This window comes from Argiope bruennichi, chromosome 7, assembly GCF_947563725.1.
Source record: "Argiope bruennichi chromosome 7, qqArgBrue1.1, whole genome shotgun sequence".
NCBI lineage: Eukaryota > Metazoa > Arthropoda > Arachnida > Araneae > Araneidae > Argiope > Argiope bruennichi.
This window is the reverse complement of record NC_079157.1, coordinates 1940927-1960838: the sequence shown is the minus strand read 5'-3', so window position 1 is coordinate 1960838 and position 19912 is coordinate 1940927. Positions and strand designations below refer to the sequence as shown.

The following is a 19912-nucleotide window of genomic DNA, read 5'->3' as shown; positions in this document are numbered from 1 at the left end:
CGGACGTCCGCCGAGAAAGGTGCGATCGGAAATCGAGAAGACATGATACCCTGTTAAAGGTCCGAAACTGGAATTCTTGCGTAGAAGAATTCCTCTGCAAACGCCAGTGTACCACGCGTAAGTGGAAAAGATCCTTTAAACAACATCAACTGTCCATCTCCACGTAATATAAATTCCTTCATCATTGAATTCCCATTTGTAAAAATCATCCGAATCATCATTTGTTAATCAAGAATAAAAAGATTAAGCTAATCCAAGTGGACTGATGTATTAAAACTCATCACACCCACATATGTTAGCTCAGAGTTTAATTAGAAATCAGTTTAATCAGCTTAGAAAATTTTTGCTCTGTCAAATATATGTTTGTCAACTATTAGAGTGGAAATTGCAGGCAGTCTCTTCATATAGCCCCCAAATGACAAAATTACGCTTTCGGTTTATTCGAGAACTTTAATTAATAATAAATTATTATTGTTCAATATTATTAATTATAATAATATAATTAATCATAATAATAATTAGTCAGTTATTATTATTTAGAATTGAAAATCCTAAAACCTTCTAAAGAATTGAATGTAAGAATTTGAAAACTGCAATGTGTAAAAGAAAATGCATTTTGCTTTGTTTTCTTACATACATATCTATATTTTTTTTATATATATTAAATATAAAGCAAATAAAAACAGGCGGAACCCTTGGTACAGTGGCTAGCATGAAAAGAAGTGGAATCAACTCTGGTTTGAAAATCACAAATATTATTAATGACAATCTCTGATGCTAAAAGATACGTTCACGAGTAGCATTTGGAGTGAATGTGTTCAGCAGCTATATCTTTATTTTATTATAATGTTTTAGAGCTAAATTATACGGAGACAAGTAGTACACATAAGATCCATTTTATTTCACCTTTCTAATAATCTTGATAACAATAATTGTACATTCATATAAGGATCAAAATGCATCTTCTTAACATCATTTGACCAAATTTTGATTTTCACCAAACAAAATGAATTTAGTATATTTTTATTAAATATTTCAACAACAAAGAAATCTCTGCGTTATGAATTCCATGCTTTCGATCTCATTTAAACTAAAAACAATTTACAGGTTTAATTTATCGAATAGATTTCATTTAAAAATAAATGATAATGATGGTTGAGGGAAGCTCAGAGTTTTTAAATTATCTATTTTCTTTTTCTTCTTTTTAATGAAATGCAGATAAAATGTAAAAGATGGAAAATAATATTCTTACACAGACGATGATTTTTATTTTTTAACAGGCCTTTAACATCATTTTCATAACAGTGATGGATTTGAACTATAACATAAAATTTTCTATTTTAATACACTATTGCTATCCCTAATGATGTACAAAGAAATAACATTTCTAAAGATTGTAACTTTTATCAATGAAAATATTCATTTGCTTATCTCAGTAATATGCATTCCAAAAATAATTTTTAAGTATGCATTATGAAAGGAAGCCAAAATTATTTACCAAACATATCCGCAGTTGAAAAAAAAAAATGAAAATCTATTCATTGGAAATTATATACAGAGAAAATTCCTCATACTAACGAAGTTTGAGTGAACTACCCCGATATGATAACTTCCTCACTTTATATATTTGGACTTGTATATTGTTCTTACTTGAGACAATTTTCGGAGAAGCTGAAATATTTTTATTCATAAAATTTAGAATTAATTTTATCCATACAAAAGGAGAAATGGAACCAGCACTCCATTTCTTAATAGCCCTAGTAGCACACAAATATTGTATAATATTGTATGACACTGAAAAATATTCGCAATATTGTGGAATATTGATTAATATCATATAATATTGAACAATATTGTGCAACTGGTTGTGCTACCTTTGAAGTTTTGCTGCGAAAATAGTTCGTAAGCAGGCATGATGTGTTGGAAGCAAAGACATTAATATCTTCGCGATCTTAAGCCGAAATCGTTTTCATAACATATATGTTTTTTGGTTCTGGAAGAAGTTTCAACTTGGGATGTTATCTTCAGCACTTTATATTCATGCGATTAAAGTATTAATCGAAATCGGCAAAGGATTAATTTTGGGATTTTTAACGTTTAATAATAATAAAAATGATTAAATGATTACGTCTCTCTCTCTCTCTCTCTCTCTCTATACATATATATATATATATATATATATATATATATATATATATATATATATATATATATATATATATATATATATATATATATATATATATATATATATATACCCACAGAAGTTTAAATCTCTTAAAAGAACTACTTCGAACTTTTTTTTTTCACAGGTGAGGTTTCCCTCTGCAGATATCTTGAAAATAAAACTATTTGTTATTTGAGAATCCTAGCTTCCAGATTGTAAAAAGGGCACTATTTGATATGGCCTTTTTCACTTCATTGGGAGTATCTTCATTTTTAAAAAAAAATTATGGAATCAAAATTAAATTTTTTTTTTAAATAAAATAAATGGTTTTTGTGACCCTGGTAATGGCGCCCAAGGCACTTCCTCTGTCTTCCCCACCCAACTACGCTGCAGCATTTAGGTTCCTCATGACGTCAAATGAATGGCCTCCATTGCATAAGCATGTAAGGATCTCTCAGTTCGTCCTGTATTTTATAATACAGAGGTAATGACTTCTATTAATTTAACCTGTTTAAGAATTTTTCTGCAGTTAAGAAGAACATTTCAGACGGACTGAGCCCCAATAACGCAATTTCAGTGACAAATGAATATTTTATAAAGTGCATCGCTTCAGAAAATCCCAACAATATGACAACGTATATCAAATAAATTTTCTGCAATACTGGGGCATAAATAAATTATAGCATTATCCGATATTTTGAGGTAATTAAAATCCATGGTAAAGTTGTATTTTGGATAGTGTTAAATTGTGTCTCTAGTTGACTTTTATGCCCCTCACTCTAAAAAAAATGACAGAATTTTAAAAGTGATTCATCAGAAAGAAGTATAAGCAGTATATCGGTTCATTTCGGAAGTCTCTGTCTTCTCGGTGTCGTGAGCAGGTCCAGTCTCAATCCCAGATGTTAAACTTGTACACTCTCTTTTGAGCAGACAGATCAATCTCCGAGACGTAGACATATTTGCCATCCGGTGACACGGCCAGGTCGTGGGGCAGCCGAAATCCCTGAGGGGAGAAACAGCGGTAGTTTAGTTTATACATCTTCTCTATTCGTGTGTATCAAAAAGCTCACAAATTAGAACAAACAAATAATAGCACAGGATGATGCCTGTAGCCATAGCTATCTGTATTCTCGGTAAGTTAATGTACCAAGTGGAATCACTGTGTTAAGCCGCGGTCCAACGACCGGATGATCTTCACAGATGTGGTCATAAAACTGTCACCGTTCCTTCGTGGTGCCACCCCCGGCTGTGGCAGCGGACCCACGACCAGAGAAATCTTCAGACGGCACGCGTTCCCCTTTCGACCGCTCAAAACCCTCAGTTTCTTTGACTCTCTTCCCCCCCCCCATAGCCCAAACAAATTTTCCGGCTCTTTGATGTTTATCCATCTACCGACATTTTGCGGGAAGCTACAGGCGTACCACGGGCGACGGGGGAGTGTGGTCCCCCAGTGGGTTGGATGTCAGATTTATGACCAAATCCGTGAGGTGGCAGGTCGTTGGACCGCCGCTTTAGAGATATGTTTTCTTTATCAAGGGTGGGTGTGTGTGCAGCTTTTCAGCCTCTCTAGAGACTTTTTAAAGACTGTCTGGTTTTCTTTTTGGACACTCGTTTCCACATGCTTCTTTTTTCTGTTAATGATACTCCACCGCATCTATGCTTGTGTCTCGAATACTACTATTTGCAATCATATTTATCTATTTTTATCTTTTATCATGTGTAAACAAACACAACCCTTAGACCCTGAAATAAATTTTGTCCAAACCCCAGCAGTCATGCGCATTGTTTAATTTCCAGCCAATCAAGTATTCAAATAATTGGTTGAAGAAGTGTTACAGTTAAGAGGGGTCTGTACTATTCAGCGCCGATTGTATCTGCCCTAACTTGCCTCGCAAATTTCCCCGTATGATGGGAAATCATTCAAATTCCCTTTAAGTCTATTCTCTCCTCGAAGATGTCATCGTGTCCAGGAAAGTAATCTCAAATTATTTGTTTAAAGTAGATTATAGTAATATGATTACTTTGATATTTTTGCATTAATTTATAAATAATTTAACTTTGTGCTTTCATTTAATTTACAACACTCGTGTATTCAAACGTTTTTAAATTAAAATCGAATTTCATTTAAATTTTAAAAATAATTTTTGAATGTTTCCGTGTTGTTTACAGACCAATGTGATCCTATTTTTTGACAGTCGGTTGATTGACAACATCTCTGGCATAAGGGAGACCGGAGGACGTTGACGATGGGTATTTTAATAAATTCATTTTGGCCATTTTAATAATTTATTTACATTTGGCTATTTTGATGAATTTAATTTTTGAGGTAAGCTGTTTTTTTTTTTTTTGTATATATTATTAGAATGATCTTTTAATGTACTGTACATAGTTGGATAAATGTTTATTTTTATACTATCGGTATTACTTTGATACATTGAAAAGGGAATGCAAAAATGTCATCTTTTTGGGCAAGACGATTTTACCTTCGAGGCAATATGGTCATCCTGATGGAAAGTTAAAGACGTTTTTATTTTTAAAAAATATATGATCGTATACTAGTTAATTAGACATTTTCAAATCACTTTTTTAATATTATGTTCATGAAAAGTTATTCTACTTTAAACGCTAGATCATTGTAAATTAATATAATTCAAAATCGGTAATTTTTTAAATCAAATATTGTATTCAAATTTTCCTCTTTTATGTCCGAATTTTCCTTTTTTAACCATGAACAAGGGATATTCAGGTATTGCAATATCCTATCTCATTTTTTTCTTTCTTTTTCTTATATTCGGGTTTGCAGCATTCTATCTCATTTTCTTGTGGATATTCAAATTGATCTCCCCACATGTAGGAATTACTTCACCAGGAATTCACCACATGCATACTGTATTTTCCTTGGGAGTTTCAGATCATGTCATTAGTATCAGGATTTTCTTTTTGATGAAACAAATTTCAGTTTCTTGGTAACAATTTTGTTACATCCCGAGCTTCTTGCCTTTGTTATATTAAATGTTTTGTTGTACCTTGAGCTTATCTTTTTCAAGTATCTTATCTTTGAAAGATGAGATTGTTAAGATATTGTATGTAGGGCTACGCCTTACGATATGATATGAAATGGTTTATAGATCATGTTGATCAGGAAAATCACACAAAATAAGTAATAAATGCATGAAAGGGCCAAATAAAAAACAGTGAAGAACTTGAAGAAGATGACGAGAGTTACAAATTAACCACGGACTTTTTTTGTTGGACTAACAACAGGATATAAATAAAAAGTGTCTCAGGCAGTCATTATAGCAAAGAGAAACCAAATGCATTTCTTTCTAGTGCACGAGATCTCCCGTTGAGGATCCAGAAAATTACGATGCGAAGGCAAAATACATGGATATTATCTAATAAGCAACAAAATGGCGGCAGTGACTTTAATGAGTGAGTTTTTTTTTATATCTAGCATTGTGGAGCTTTAAAAGTATTTACAAGATGGATTATTTTGAATAGCTGAGGTAGCATAGAATTTTCCACAATGTCATACAATATTGTACGATATTATATAATATTATTCAATATTCAACAATATTATGTACTATTGCGAATATTGTTTAATATTATACAAGATTGTACAATATACTTGTGCTACTAGGTGATATAAACACAAACTAAGTCATTCTATATCTTGCTGTTCGTCAATTCATCACTACTTTGGATAAGATTTTGAAAATTATATTTATAAAAATTTTGCAGGTTTTTTTTTTTTTTTTGCATTTTATTTAAAATTACTTTTAAATTAAAAATGCTTTTACAAAGAAGGAACCAATATCTACTCTCTTTTGAAGTTGTTCAATAATCTTAATCTGTCATAATTACTGTTATATAAAAAACGTTTATACAAAATTAAATAATATAAAAATGCTCTACTTTCGGAAGCTGGTGGCGGGAAACCGGATCTCAAAATCTGCACATTAGCTTTATCCTCTTACAGAATTTAATCCGGAACCGATAGGGACACTGAACATATAGGTAAACTCACGGCAATGAGTATTCATTCATACGCAGTGTTGCGACGGGAGCATTCAAAAAGGGATGGGATTTTCTAGTACAAAAAGAGAAAGAAATTCGAATTTCAGCAAATACTCTCCACGATGGAAATGCGCCTAATGACTCGTAGGTCATCAACCTCAAATTTTATTATAAATAAATCCCAACTCTACTGGTGTAGACCTCTTTCCTACCCTTTCTCAAAGAGTAAAATGCCAATGAAAGTTTGCCGTTTTCACACAGTTATCTAGATCCACAATAGAATCATAGATCTGTTATCACAAAACGAATTCGAGGCATGTTTTATATGCATTGCTGTGAACGGCGACTTATTCGAAGGAGATGTTACTCACCTTTCGATTATTAATAAACAGAGGTCATTCGAAAATTTTTCGATACGCTTACATACCATGCGTTCAGTCAGAAATACAGGAATGTTTGAGTCGTCTACTTACCTTATCAGGGCCCCAGAGAGTCATGGGTAATCCTGATTCAATATCCAGTACAAGTCCATGGTCAGAGGAGACCGATTGGCTATTTTGCCACAAATCTGGTCCGTTCACCAAGAACAGCTGCTTACCTGAAAGTGTTTGTGTTTTAGTCATGTTACAAAGAATATTTCTTAAAAGCGAAAATTCAACCTCCTTTGAAAATAGAGTTGTTAATTTTAATTTGGCAAACATTCCTACGTTCAGTATGAATGAACAACGAACATAATGACATTCAATGCGAGTGTTACTGACCCCAAATTCGAATGTAATTTAATATGAAAATACAAGATTTTAAAAATTTTTGCTGTGACAGACTTTCTTATTTTAATTAAAAGTAAAGCTGTAGACGATAGAAAGATTTTTTTGTATTATAAGGTTTTATACAAAATAATCTCTTGCATTGAAAAATCAGTTGCTAAAAATGCATTTGTTAATGGATGCATTAGAATTCATTCGAATGCTGAGATTACATAGATTTTTACTTTCTTGTATAAGACTTTTAATTAAATTTTTTCCCTCAAAAATAAGACTGATTGAAGATAAGCAGGAATGCATTGATGTATTTTGTAACAATTAATTAAACATTAACTTTTTCATTAACAAAAGGTTTGTTCCGCGCAAACCTAGATATTTCAGTAGGTTGAAGAATTGTTTCATGTACGTTTAAGAATATTAAATGGTCTATTTTGGAATATACTGAGCATTTTGCAGAACGCGACATCACAGCAAAACTTAAGACAGGGTGCCGTTAGATGTTATGGAACTTGCGTGGTTACTTTTGTCAGATGATTGTGGCGTCAGTTGAGTTCAATAGATTAAACAGTGAATTAGTTCTAAGAGGAAAAGATGACTGATAATGGTATATGCAAAGATAGATGTCGGCAACTGCTACTGTAGGGAACAATCTTTTCTCGGATGTCAAGTTCATTTTGAGAAAAATATATCCTTTCGTTTGGTTGGTATTTAGGTTAAAAACAGAAAGAGACTCACCCCTGGTGTCGATGGCGAAGACTCTCCCGAGACCCTGGTTCTCGATAGTTGCAAGTAGTTTCCCCGACTCCGATTCGTCCATCCCCGTCGAGTAGCAAAGGACCCTTCCATTCTCCCTGTCAGCCACGCACACGGCGTGGTGCTCGGGCACCAGCGTCAAGCTGTGCGGCACCAACATGCCATCTGGAAAAGAAAAATGTCACATTTTAGGAAGCAAAGTAAATCAAATTGCAATGTAGAGAGAAATTTCCATCTACTAATCATAAGATTTTAATGGCATTATTAATTACAAACACACACACAGACGATTTTAGATTTTTCTTTTATGTGAAAATAAATATTATTAAAGTGCTTCGTTTCATTTGTCGTTAAGAGCGCCTGGTTTAGCCAGCACTTATTCAGAAATTCACGACGGCAACGTCGAGATGTTGCAGAGTTCCGCGATGTGACAAAGTGGTCACGAGCACCTCCACATCCTAATTTGGAATAGATACTTTAATTTGTATGTTTAGGGAAAGATTAAAATGAATGGAAACTAGTTTAGATGAGCGCATAATGCTCTACAATCATGAAATTTGGTAGATTTGTTAGATTAATATTTTTAGGATATAATTATTAATATAAAATAATATTTTGATTATTTAGAGGGGGGGAATAGAACTGGAATTATGTTGCACGTGCCTTTTACTATGGAAACTAATTTAACTATTTTGATGTTATAAGCTATTTTCTAAAAAATCCAGAAGTTTCTCGCTTGTAGCTCATCGTAGTTATCTAAGGACAAAACGCGAATAATTTTGAGAGATTTTAATCCACTAGATTGATGACAGAGTTAGTAAATTCTCAGCCATTTTACAGACGGAAAATGAATGTAAGAGTTGTCGATTGCAGCCGTAGGTCTTTTCCTGGAGCTGGACACAACCGGATCACATGCTGGCATTTGAAGCAACTCGTTACGAATCTGGGGTCATTTTTCGAAGAACTTAATGGATGATCTTTTAATAAATTTCGAAATAGGTTTAGCTTGGAGGTCATCATGAAATGTTTCCCTTCTGACGTACCAGGACTCATTAACAATCTTCATCAGATGTTTATTTTGGAAAACTTGCAACCTTTTTAATATTTTGAGCGGAATTGCCCCCCCCCCTCCTCCAAATCTGGGAGCCATGTATCAACACTGGTCTTATAATAGCTTTGTGGAATGATCTTCTTTGGAAACTCTAATCAGTCGGAGAATAAACGTTAAATTTAATTCAGTTTCGTTACGGAGGTTGGAGAATGGATAGCATAAGCATTAAGAATTTTAGAATGTCGAGTTGTTTGAAAAGGGGTTCTTCTTTTCCACCCTTAGTGTCATTCAGTTCTTTATCCTCATCATTTGACCTTTATCTACCTAAAAATATATAAACTTTATTGCATTAATTCCTCAGAAGTAAGAAAGCAATAAATTAAAAAAATATCACCTCCAATTAATCATTCGAAAATATACTTCTTTTACATTTTTTTATTAATATTCTAAATGCATTAATCGCCTACAAATTATGTGTCCGTAACTTGAGATTTTATGTGCCATCTCTTATACTTTATAATCGGAACAATTTTTCAGTAAAGTTAATTTTTCATATTCTGAAGAGTTAACTGAAAGATCTGACAATATTTTCACTACATCTATTTCTTCTTTTCATCTAATTCAGAAGGACAGAAACAAAACAAAAGAGAAATTATCTACCATAAATCCAGGAAATGTGAAGCTTAATTACATTTGTAGATTGGATTAATAATTGAAACGAATGGTTAATCTTAGGTATTTACATACTGATCACCTGGAAAATGCTCGGCAGTTTGGTATAAAACTTTAGTTTAAGCATGATTTAGTACTTTAAGGTATCCATCAACCTTAAAACTCCATTTTTGACCAAAAACACAATTTTTTTAATGGCTATCTGAAAATCGGCTCTTTTATTTTCTAAAACCCGTTTCGTTTTATGTCTTCGGTAACTGAAAATGAAGAAGTTTTAGTAGGCATTAACAGCTGAAAATGGAACAATACTATAAACATGCTTTTTTCGTTACTTTTATTTAGGTTATTTAAAAATTACCATTTTTTTTTCTTATTCCAAATTTTTTTATCATACAGGGTGTTCATTAATTATTGTCGGGGTTTCCGTACCTCATAACTTTCGAATAAAAAATATTACGTATTCGTAAATTACAACTCAAAGAATTTTATTAATGATATTAAAGTGTAAAGCTTGCACAATTTGCACTTTGTAGGCATTCAGCTGAAGGCGATTATGTATTCGTAAATTACAACTCAAAGAATTTTATTAATGATATTAAAAAGATGAATTAATTTACACATGGCTGCCCTTCGTGGCTCGTAACATAGCGAGACGAAATTCGATTTCCCTCCAAGTGTTCTCCAGCATTTGTGGGGTAAAATTTTGGATCGTAGTAACAATTATACGTTTCAGTTCATCAAGGGAGGGTACAGGGGTCTTGTGCACAATGTTCTTGACAAACCCCCATAGAAAGAAGTCCAGCGGTGTTATATCTGGTGATCTCGGAGGCCATGGGATTGGTCCACCTCTTCCACACCATCTGTCGGGAAAGTTCTCGTCTAAAAAGTCACGTACAATCATGCCCCAATGTGGGGGTACACCATCCTGTTGAAATATCACATCTGGTTGATGTTGCTGCATCTGAGGAACCGCATACATCTCCAGCATGTCAAGGTATGTCACGGAGTTTATTGTTGTTTCAGCAAAGAAGAAAGGTTCAATAACTTCAGTATGTGATAAAGCGCAACAAACATTCACCTTTCGGCTATCTCTTTCCAATTCTCCATAATCGTGCGGGTTCTCCGAGCCCATATTCTACAGTTATGTTTATTCACTTTTTCTGACACATGAAAAATGGATTCGTCACTGAAGAACCATTTCCGAAGGTAATTTTCATCATCCTCAATTCGAGTCAAAATTTGTTCAGCGAACTCAAAACGACGCGGTTTATCATTCAAGTGTAAATCTTGCACAATTTGCACTTTGTAGGCATTCAGATGAATGCGATTATGGAGAATGTTCCCTATCGTTGTATGCGGCATATGTAACTGCACAGCTGCTTGTCTCGTTGATTTTCGTGGACTGCGAGTAAACGTTTCTTGGATGCGATCAACATTTTCCTGCGAAGTGTTCGGTCTTCCCGCTCCCTTTCGAAGTAGAACGCTACCAGTTTCCTGAAATTGTGTTAACCAGCGTCTGATAGAATTATCCGAAGGAGGATCTTTCTTGTACGTGGTCCTGAAGCGACGTTGAGTAGTTATGACTGATTTAGTTTCGAAAAACCACAATACACACATTGCTTTTTCTTGCACGGTCGCCATTTTTATTTATGACGTCATAATTACCCAGACTGCAAATGCGCTAAGATCGCATTGCTGCCACGTAAAATTCTTTGAGTTGTAGTTTACGAATACATAATCGTCTTCAGCTGAATGCCTACAAAGTGCAAATTGTGCAAGCTTTACACTTTAATATCATTAATAAAATTCTTTGAGTTGTAATTTACGAATACGTAATCGGTTTTTGCGTAATATTTTTTATTCGAAAGTTATGAGGTACGGAAACCCCGACAATAATTAATGAACACCCTGTATATTAAGTATATTATTTTGGAATATTTCCATAAAGAATATCTTTGTTTCTGGCAAATTTAGATAATCCTTAATCTCTAAAGTATCTTGATTTTTTTTACTGATGGCATTATTTCTGACTAGTTCATAGAGGTATCTCGAAATTAGTTAATGAGCATTTTGAAGTCAGATGACAGAAGAAATAGTGAAAACACTCAGTGCCAGCTACATAGAGGATTGCAATAAATATTCATTAGAGGCAAGAAACCACCCAGAAAAAAAATCATAAATTGAAAACTTAAAAAAGATTTAGCTAACAAATTTAGGAAACTTTGAAGAAAAATTCACTTAATCATCTCATTGAAAATTTAAAAAAAATATATTAACTTAAAACTCTTTTTAATTAAAATGAGATTTTTTTTTTAATTTTTCAAGCATGATTACTAAAATACTATTAAAAATATTAATCTGAAATTTAGCATACAGTTCACAATATTGTCTAGGGAATGAACCAAAGCGTAAGGGCAATGATAAACTATTATACAGAAAACGGTATAGCAAAAGATATACCGTTTTGACTGAGAGTATTTGTGCAACGGTCAAATGTGAGGCAAAAAAATTCTGTTTTCTAAAATACTACAAATTATTGTAGAATTATAAGAATTTTTAAAAAATTTAAATCATCGTTTTTAACTAAATGTCATTTGAAGATGGAAAATTATTGCTTCAAGTATCACTTTTTAAAAACAAGGTCTCCGAAGGTTGTCGTATATTTCCAACAGGTTTGACTCCAGAACAAATTGACCATGTGAATGATAATTTTCATTTCTTTGCCTTTTCTAGCTTATTTGCTGCGAGAGTTTGAAAAATCAAAGTGCAGCAGCCCCCCGAACGAGCTGCTTGATGAGGGTAGAGAGAGGGGCACCTTTTGATCCGATCTCTTTGAGCAGTCTTCCTCCGGGAGAGAACATGAGTATCCGCGAGTTGCAGTACCCGTCGCTCACGAAGAAGTGCCCGCTCCGCAAGACGGCCACATCTGACGGTTGGCACAGGTGGTTCTTGCCGGCGCCAGGGATGAAGGGGTCGCCGATCATCAGGTCGGGATTCCCTTCTGGAGAGGGGAACATGAATACCTGAACAAGCGCAGAAAAAAAGAAAAGAAACAAATAAATAAAGTGCGTGTCAAGAATACAACATTATTAAATTATAAGCTATTTTTATTAAAATTAAAATTAAAAAAAAAACAGGAGAAAGTGAAAAAAATGGAATGAATGCAGCATTTTCTTATGGATTATTGTTTCATGAGTTATTTTCTAAATCTGCTTTGCTGTTCTCAGCGACGGTGACACGATTTAAAAGAATCTCTAAGAACTCTAGCTCGAAATTTAGTTGAATCGCCACTCAGACCTCCGTGAATCTAAAAAATAGATTTTTTTGGGCGATGCATCCATCTGTCTGTGAATACGATAACTCAAAAATACTTTGAGCTAGAAGGATGAAATCTAGTATATGGGCTTAACACCAAATTTGTAGAGATTTTCATCAAATTTTGAGAGGAACTTCATCCAGAGGAAGTCTGCCCGTCTCGACCATTGGATGTGGATTCGTATAAGTGGACTCGTCTACTACAAAATGTAAAAAGCTAGATAGATAACATTTGGTTACGCATCTAAAATGTAGATTGCTATAAGTTTTGAATCATATCTGTACAAAAGTTGACCGTCTGTCTATCCGTACTTTTCCACGAATGTAAAAACGATAACTCGACAACGCAGTGACTTAAAGACGTCAAATTTGATATTCAATTTTGTGACCACAAGTGCAGTTTCTGTATCAAATTTTGGTTCTAATCGGTCAAAAAAAAAAAAAAAAAAAAAAAAAGGGCTTCCATATTACATATTCGATTTTCGGTACTTGTATATTAACTGCACGCTGGGAATGAATCGCCAAAGACTGCACACTATATTCAGTAAAAAGGCTGGATGAACGCCAAAGTTTTCGTAGCTGTTGTTCGCCAATAGTATACAATGTCCCTAATTTTATGCGGAAGTTAGAAGGATATCACTTTTAATAGGGAATATGCCAGAAAGTTTGGAAAGTTTTGCCACTCCCGTTGGTTTTGTTTGTCATCTGAAAAAAAAAGTTTACTTTTTTTATTGAGAAATGAACAATGGACTAAATCTTATGACTGATTGAGTTTAGATTTCGGTTTTATTTAAAGACAACAAAAAAGGGCTCATTTTTTTCAAAGTTAAAACAGCATAACAGCATTTTATCGAACGGGGAGGACTAAAACTAATAATCGAAACAAATTAATTCGAAAACTGTTATACTGTTACGAATTACTTATCTAATAGAATATTTGTAGTTAAAGTTGTTTGGCGAGCCTAAAAGATATAAAATAGGAGTAGGTCTAGAATTTCTTCTATCCTTTTTACTATCTTTATTAACAACATCAACGTTATATTAACTATATAGGTTTGCAAACGATAATGCTGTGTAAGGTTTTCATTTTAGTCAATGGACCGTTATGTTCCATCATAATGACCATCTATAATTGTAGAAGAATTGTGGGGAAATTCTTGAATATTGCTGGGAAATGAAAACTGTTGTAAATGCAAAGCTATGTGCTTTGTCAGGTGTAAAAAATTCCCACTACCAAACGAAATTTTACGAAAACCGAATTTAATGGAATAAGAAAAAAATCTATCGCTAAATAATTCTAAATTTAAAAAAAAAAAAAAAAAAACCTTGGGAAGCATCATTGAAGCACTTGGAGATAAAATGAATTAAATTATCCACACTCTTATGCCTGCAATAAATTGTCACTCAGTGTCATCTGAATAGTCAGATTCACTACCGCTTGCATTCGAAAAATTACTTTCCTCTGTTTCACTATTTGATTCGTTCATCAATTTAAAAATCTCACTCTCACTTTAATATGTTGCTCTTTTTGCCACGGTGATCAAGATAAAACTGACCCAAAATATACAAAAATCTTTCAAACTTCAAATGCAAACGATAAATTTACACTCACATAAACCAATAAGTAATCTATTATCAATCTTAGTCAAAATATAAATGTAAAGCCAGATCGCAATCAGTCAAGATCCTTTAAATGCCCAATCCTCTCGAGAGAGCCGAAGAAGTGTCATTGTTCATATGTTTAAATACCCGTATCAAATAATAATGATAATAATAAAAACAAACTCAAAACCAAATGAACATATTGAAGGTCAATGTTCTGTGAAACATTATTCGAAATTGTAACGGACTTCAACCGCCATCTAGTGCCATTTAAAAATTTAAATAAAACGTTCCAAACTGAAATCACGTATACGTGACCGTGGGCGTGAAAGGTTCGACTTGTACGATACCTCGGGCCGTGAAAGGGGAATTGCGTGATCCGGTCCTGAACGGGTTAAGCAAATCCTGTAATTTCTGATTCGAAAAAATGTTTGTTAAATGATATTTAGTCATTGATCCACACAACCATTTTCAGTGATGCTCTTCAATTCTGAATCCAATGTTACATGATCGTATTATGGCAACTGCAAAACACAGTAAGGGTGATGTGTAGTCCAGTGATGAAATAGTAACACCATAAAGAAAATATCTTATGTTGGAACAATAAATTGTTGCATTTCCAAAGTGATTGTTTTTTTATACCAGTTAGAAGAAATTTATTATAAATCTTGATTAAATATTCCGAGATGTGTTTCATAGGTATCAATAAAAATAAAATATAAGGTCTGAAATATAAGGTCTTTATAGAATTTATCATTTTATATTTTATAAAGTATTTTTCTTATATATTTTTTGTGAGTTATATTTCAGCCTTCCTTTACTGCGCTCCGCATTACATCCAAATCGTGCTATGTCAGAATAACATATTTTGAAAAGTTGGGCGCTGTTTGTTTTTTTATACCGTCTTGTAAGGAAATCGCTATTTTCAAATCGGATAATATGGAAATCGTATAATTAACATGCTTTATAGTTGCAGCTTTGGTTTGTTTCATCGTATTAATAGATAAATCGTTACTAAAAGGGTATGTTGCATGAAAACTGATTGCATAAAACAGAAAAAAAAAATAATCTGAGTCTTTTCATTTCTGAATGAAATTTCCAGCGATTTGCTAAATGAAGAATCATGAGCAACTTAATAAGCGAAGTACAAGACGCACAGTACCTGGTGCAAGCCGACGTCCGTCACCCACGTGTTTCCAAAATAGTCTACGGTCAGTCCATGAGGCATGTAAAATCTAAGACAAAGAAAAGTGAGATTCGCGTCTTAAGAACAGTTACAACATTCTGCAATGTTTCACTTTTACTTACAAAAAGAATGGGTTTTTAAAACTAATAGTAATGATATTCGTTTACACACAATATATATGTTATAGACATCTACATATAAAATCTTTCAGTACGCTTTCACTTAACATGGCATGTTTTCAACTTTGCAAAAGCAGTATTTTACAATCGATTCTTCAATCTTCATCAGAGTTTTAGAAATCTGAATAATTATTGATTTCCAGTGACAACAGAGTGCATTAAATGTTTCAAACATAGTGCGTGTCAAAAGTACGAGCGCAACAATAATTTTAAAATAAAACTTCAACTATTCATTATATTATCGTTTATATTCACACGCCTGATAATAAGGTTAAAGTACTCTGTACGGATGTTTATTATTTTTGTCAATTCATTTTAACATTAGATGTGTACAAGATCGTTTGTGAGCGGTGCAGATTTGTTTGGAAATTCAAATGTGTCTGAAAACGCATATCTGCATAGTCCGGGGATTAACTGTCGAGAAAAATGACAGACGAGTCAAATGGTAGCGTCGGGTGTGAATTTGCAAATTGAAAACAAAAATGCATTAAGCGAAAACTCTTACATGAAACAACCGAGTACCCAAAACTATTTTTTCGCAATTCCTTTTCGCCAGTTTTAAGAAGAATATAATATGAATTAAAACATTTGACTATAAACAGCACTGAATCGTTCGAAATTGCTTAGATATTCAAGATTTAAAAAAATAGTAGATGTTATTTCTAAACTATTTTTACATTCAGTTTAACACCAGAAAATGAAGAGTGATGATTGAATGAATTTTCTCCATTAATATTATGTAACAGATGAATTAATAATAACTATTTTTTCATGAGAAAAATTATTATAAAAAAGCAGCACGTTTTTTAATAACAAAAACATGCAAGACAGATAAAAAATGATTGTGCGAATATAAAATTATGAAAATTAACTTTAATTTACATTTCAAAGCAATAGATCCCTGCAACATCCGTGTATTTTCTAATATACTGAAATTGTTTAAAATGGAATCATTTGCATTGTTTAACATTTGCAAATTTTTCTCAATAAAGTCTTTTTCTAAAAGCTGCTCAATGTCAATGCATAGAATTGAAAGTCTCCGAAAAGACTCTTATTTACTCTATAGTATGAGGGAGGGTCAAAAAGTAAAGGGATATTTGAGAAAAGGTGCCTTTATTCTAATGATGGAAAACTGGAACATACGTACATTATTTTTATACATAACTAGCCAGGGCTTCAATGCGTTTTTTCCAACGTTTCACATTTTTTTTTATTCCGCAGGGAAAAGAAGATTGTTCGATTGCATTGAAAAATTTGTTCCACCGTCGTCCACTTCAATCCAGGTCAATTTATTTCAGAATACTTAGCTTTTCCCTAATTAGGACATCCGATGAAAATTGTTAAAGCCCCCTGGTACGTCAGAAGGGAAACATTTCATGATGACCTCCAAGCTGAACCTATTTCGAAATTTATTAAAAGATCATCCATTAAGTTCTTCGAAAAATAACCCCAGATTCGTAACGAGTTGCTTCAAATGCCAGCATGTGATCCGGTTGTGTCCAGCTCCAGGAAAAGACCTACGGCTGCAATCGACAACTCTTACATTCATTTTCCGTCTGTAAAATGGCTGAGAATTTACTAACTCTGTCATCAATCTAGTGGATTAAAATCTCTCAAAATTATTCGCGTTTTGTCCTTAGATAACTACGATGAGCTACAAGCGAGAAACTTCTGGATTTTTTATATATTTTTTCAAAAATAACTTATAACATCAAAATAGTTAAATCAGTCCCCATAGTAAAAGAAATGTGCAACGTAATTCCATTAGTTTTCTTCCCCTCATAAATAATCAAAATATTATTTTATATTAATAATTATATCCTAAAAATATTAATCTACCAAATTTCATGGCCTTAGGGCTTTACGCGCTCGTCCAAACTAGTTTCCATTCATTTTAATCTTTCCCTGAATTTACAAATTATAATGACTATTCCAAATTAGGATGTGGAGGTGCTCGTGACCACTTTGTCTCATCGTGGAGCTCTGAAACATCTCGACGTTGCCGTTGCCTACTTAGAAAAGAGCATTTTGGAGCAATTTTTTTCGAAATTAAGATTTCAACTTTAATGAATTGAAATTTAAGCCGATTTCTCTGTTTTTTTTCGTGATAACTTCTGAAATCCTTTTTGAACATAACTAATTTTCACTATCATCGTGAAATAAATATAGAAAAAAAAATGTCTTTTTAATGACATCAATTTAATAATCGTTTTTTTTCTCTGAATTTTGGCAACTTTTTAAAAAAATATTTTTTTTATAACAGATTTCATCGTTGCAAAGAAATTTCATCGTTCATTCAAGTATTTAATGTCGCGTTTTTTATACTGTTGTTGAAAACTAAAAAAAAAAAAAAAGCATTCTGCTAATGTCTAAGCATTTTACCGATAATTACATAATAAAATGGCGTTAAAGTTCTGGAAAGTAACAAAATAGATGAACGGAGCAGTTATGCTTTTAATGGTCTGATAAAATCATAGGATTTGATTACAATGGAATGAATTTTGTACTTGTGAAATAAAATAAATGAAAAGCTATTAAAGTATCCGAACACGTTCGGAGCAGTTTTTTAGAAAAACATGGTGTAAACACACTTTAACCATATTTCTTGGTTTAAGACTATTAAAGATTAGCAATAGAATGTCAATATTTGAAATAAATTATTGAAAATTGGCATTTAATAGCATGAATTTAAGCAAATTCTTAAAAAACTTCAAATTGGCTACACCAATAAACTATCATTCTCATCTAACAAAACTTATACCAAAATAAACTACAGTAGTTTTCTCTGGGGAAAAGATTAAATCGTAAGGTTTTGGAAAGGATTAAGGGGACTGGGAAATCGTAAGGTTCTAATTATAAATAAAAATTTTACAACCAGTCGAAGATTTATCTTGAAATTTTTAGTAAATTTATGAAATTATTATTCAAACCATAGGCTGTAAATTAAAAAAAATATTCACTCGATCTAATTTCTTTTAGTTCATCCCCTAGAAAATAGTATAAAGACTAAGTCCACTAAATTTCATAGTAATATAATAATTATATTTTGAGTTATTTCATTTGAACTGAGCAATAAATGAGTAAAACTCAGTTTTGAGAAAAAATGAATTTAAAGTATACAGTAACATGTTTTAATAATAAATTATGGGCGTACACACTTAAAATTAAACACATATATAGGGTATGCTTTCTTCCTCTTCATCTTTTAATAATGTTCCTTTTTTAATCATTTCATTTTTTTCTAGCCATTTTTGCATTTCGCAGTGAATGTCGCTTAGATTCATTTATTCTTTGTCGAGCTCAGCAAATGCTGCAGCTGAATTTACACTAGGATACACTACAACAACCTTAAGGATATTCAATAATCCCATAAAACCTTCGTTAAAATGTATTACAGACATAAATACCCCTCATCTGAGGATTTAGAGCTCAACAAAGACATCTTTAGGTATAAAATTCCACAAAACACCGTTGAAATTTTCATTGGCATTCTGTGTTTTTCTGTGCAAAATATTTTCCGTATTTAAAACTAAATTTGTGTTTATACACATTTTTAACATGCTTTTGGCCCTTTAAATCGGTCTTCCGGTTATTTAAATGCCCACTTCCGGTTTACTGATCATTACGAAAATATTAATAGCTTGTCTTCTAATGAATGCAGAGACAAAAATAAACCTGTTATGGATAGCTCAAAGACTGGTCTATCCAACAAAAGAATTTTTGAAAAATGCCATTTTTAGCGAAATTGACCTTTCCAACGTGTTCGGATACCTTAAAATAACGCGATTTTAATATCTCTAACAATATAATGCTTAAAAATATTTTGTTGAAGAAATTATAAGATATTTAAATAAAATTTAATACAACTAATATGTCTTGTGAAACACCTGATTCTTAAAGCCGTTAACTAATAATCTATTTTCCAAAAGTCTATTTTCCTCAGAATAAAATTTTATATGACTGTTTAATGGATGCAACTCTAAAGAAAGCCGGCGTTGTAATGACCGCACCCAATCCCCAAATCAGGTGAAATGTGTCATTTCTTTCTTTAAGTCACATCGAATATCGTCGCTGCTAATAAAGAAGGAGAATGCATAGATGTGTGTGTGTGTGTGTTGGGGCTCTGTGGATCAGACCGTCACACCTAGAACTTCCAGATTTGTCTCACACGTGCTTTGAAAAGTATATCGGAGTTATTTTTTT

General features: G+C 32.8%; 1 protein-coding gene across 1 annotated transcript in view; it reads right to left on the bottom strand.

The window, feature by feature from the left end:
* Nucleotides 1–2215: 2215 nt before the first annotated feature.
* The window catches only part of LOC129976626 (peptidyl-alpha-hydroxyglycine alpha-amidating lyase 2-like), a 29023-nt gene continuing 11326 nt past the window's right edge, over nucleotides 2216–19912 (bottom strand). The window contains exons 4-8 of the mRNA XM_056090278.1: nucleotides 15507–15579; nucleotides 12243–12450; nucleotides 7687–7869; nucleotides 6661–6785; nucleotides 2216–3170 (exon numbers count right to left, since the gene is read on the bottom strand). Of these exons, the coding sequence (XP_055946253.1) occupies nucleotides 3057–3170; nucleotides 6661–6785; nucleotides 7687–7869; nucleotides 12243–12450; nucleotides 15507–15579 (703 nt within the window). The 3' untranslated portion in view covers nucleotides 2216–3056. The remainder of the gene's footprint in view (nucleotides 3171–6660; nucleotides 6786–7686; nucleotides 7870–12242; nucleotides 12451–15506; nucleotides 15580–19912) is intronic.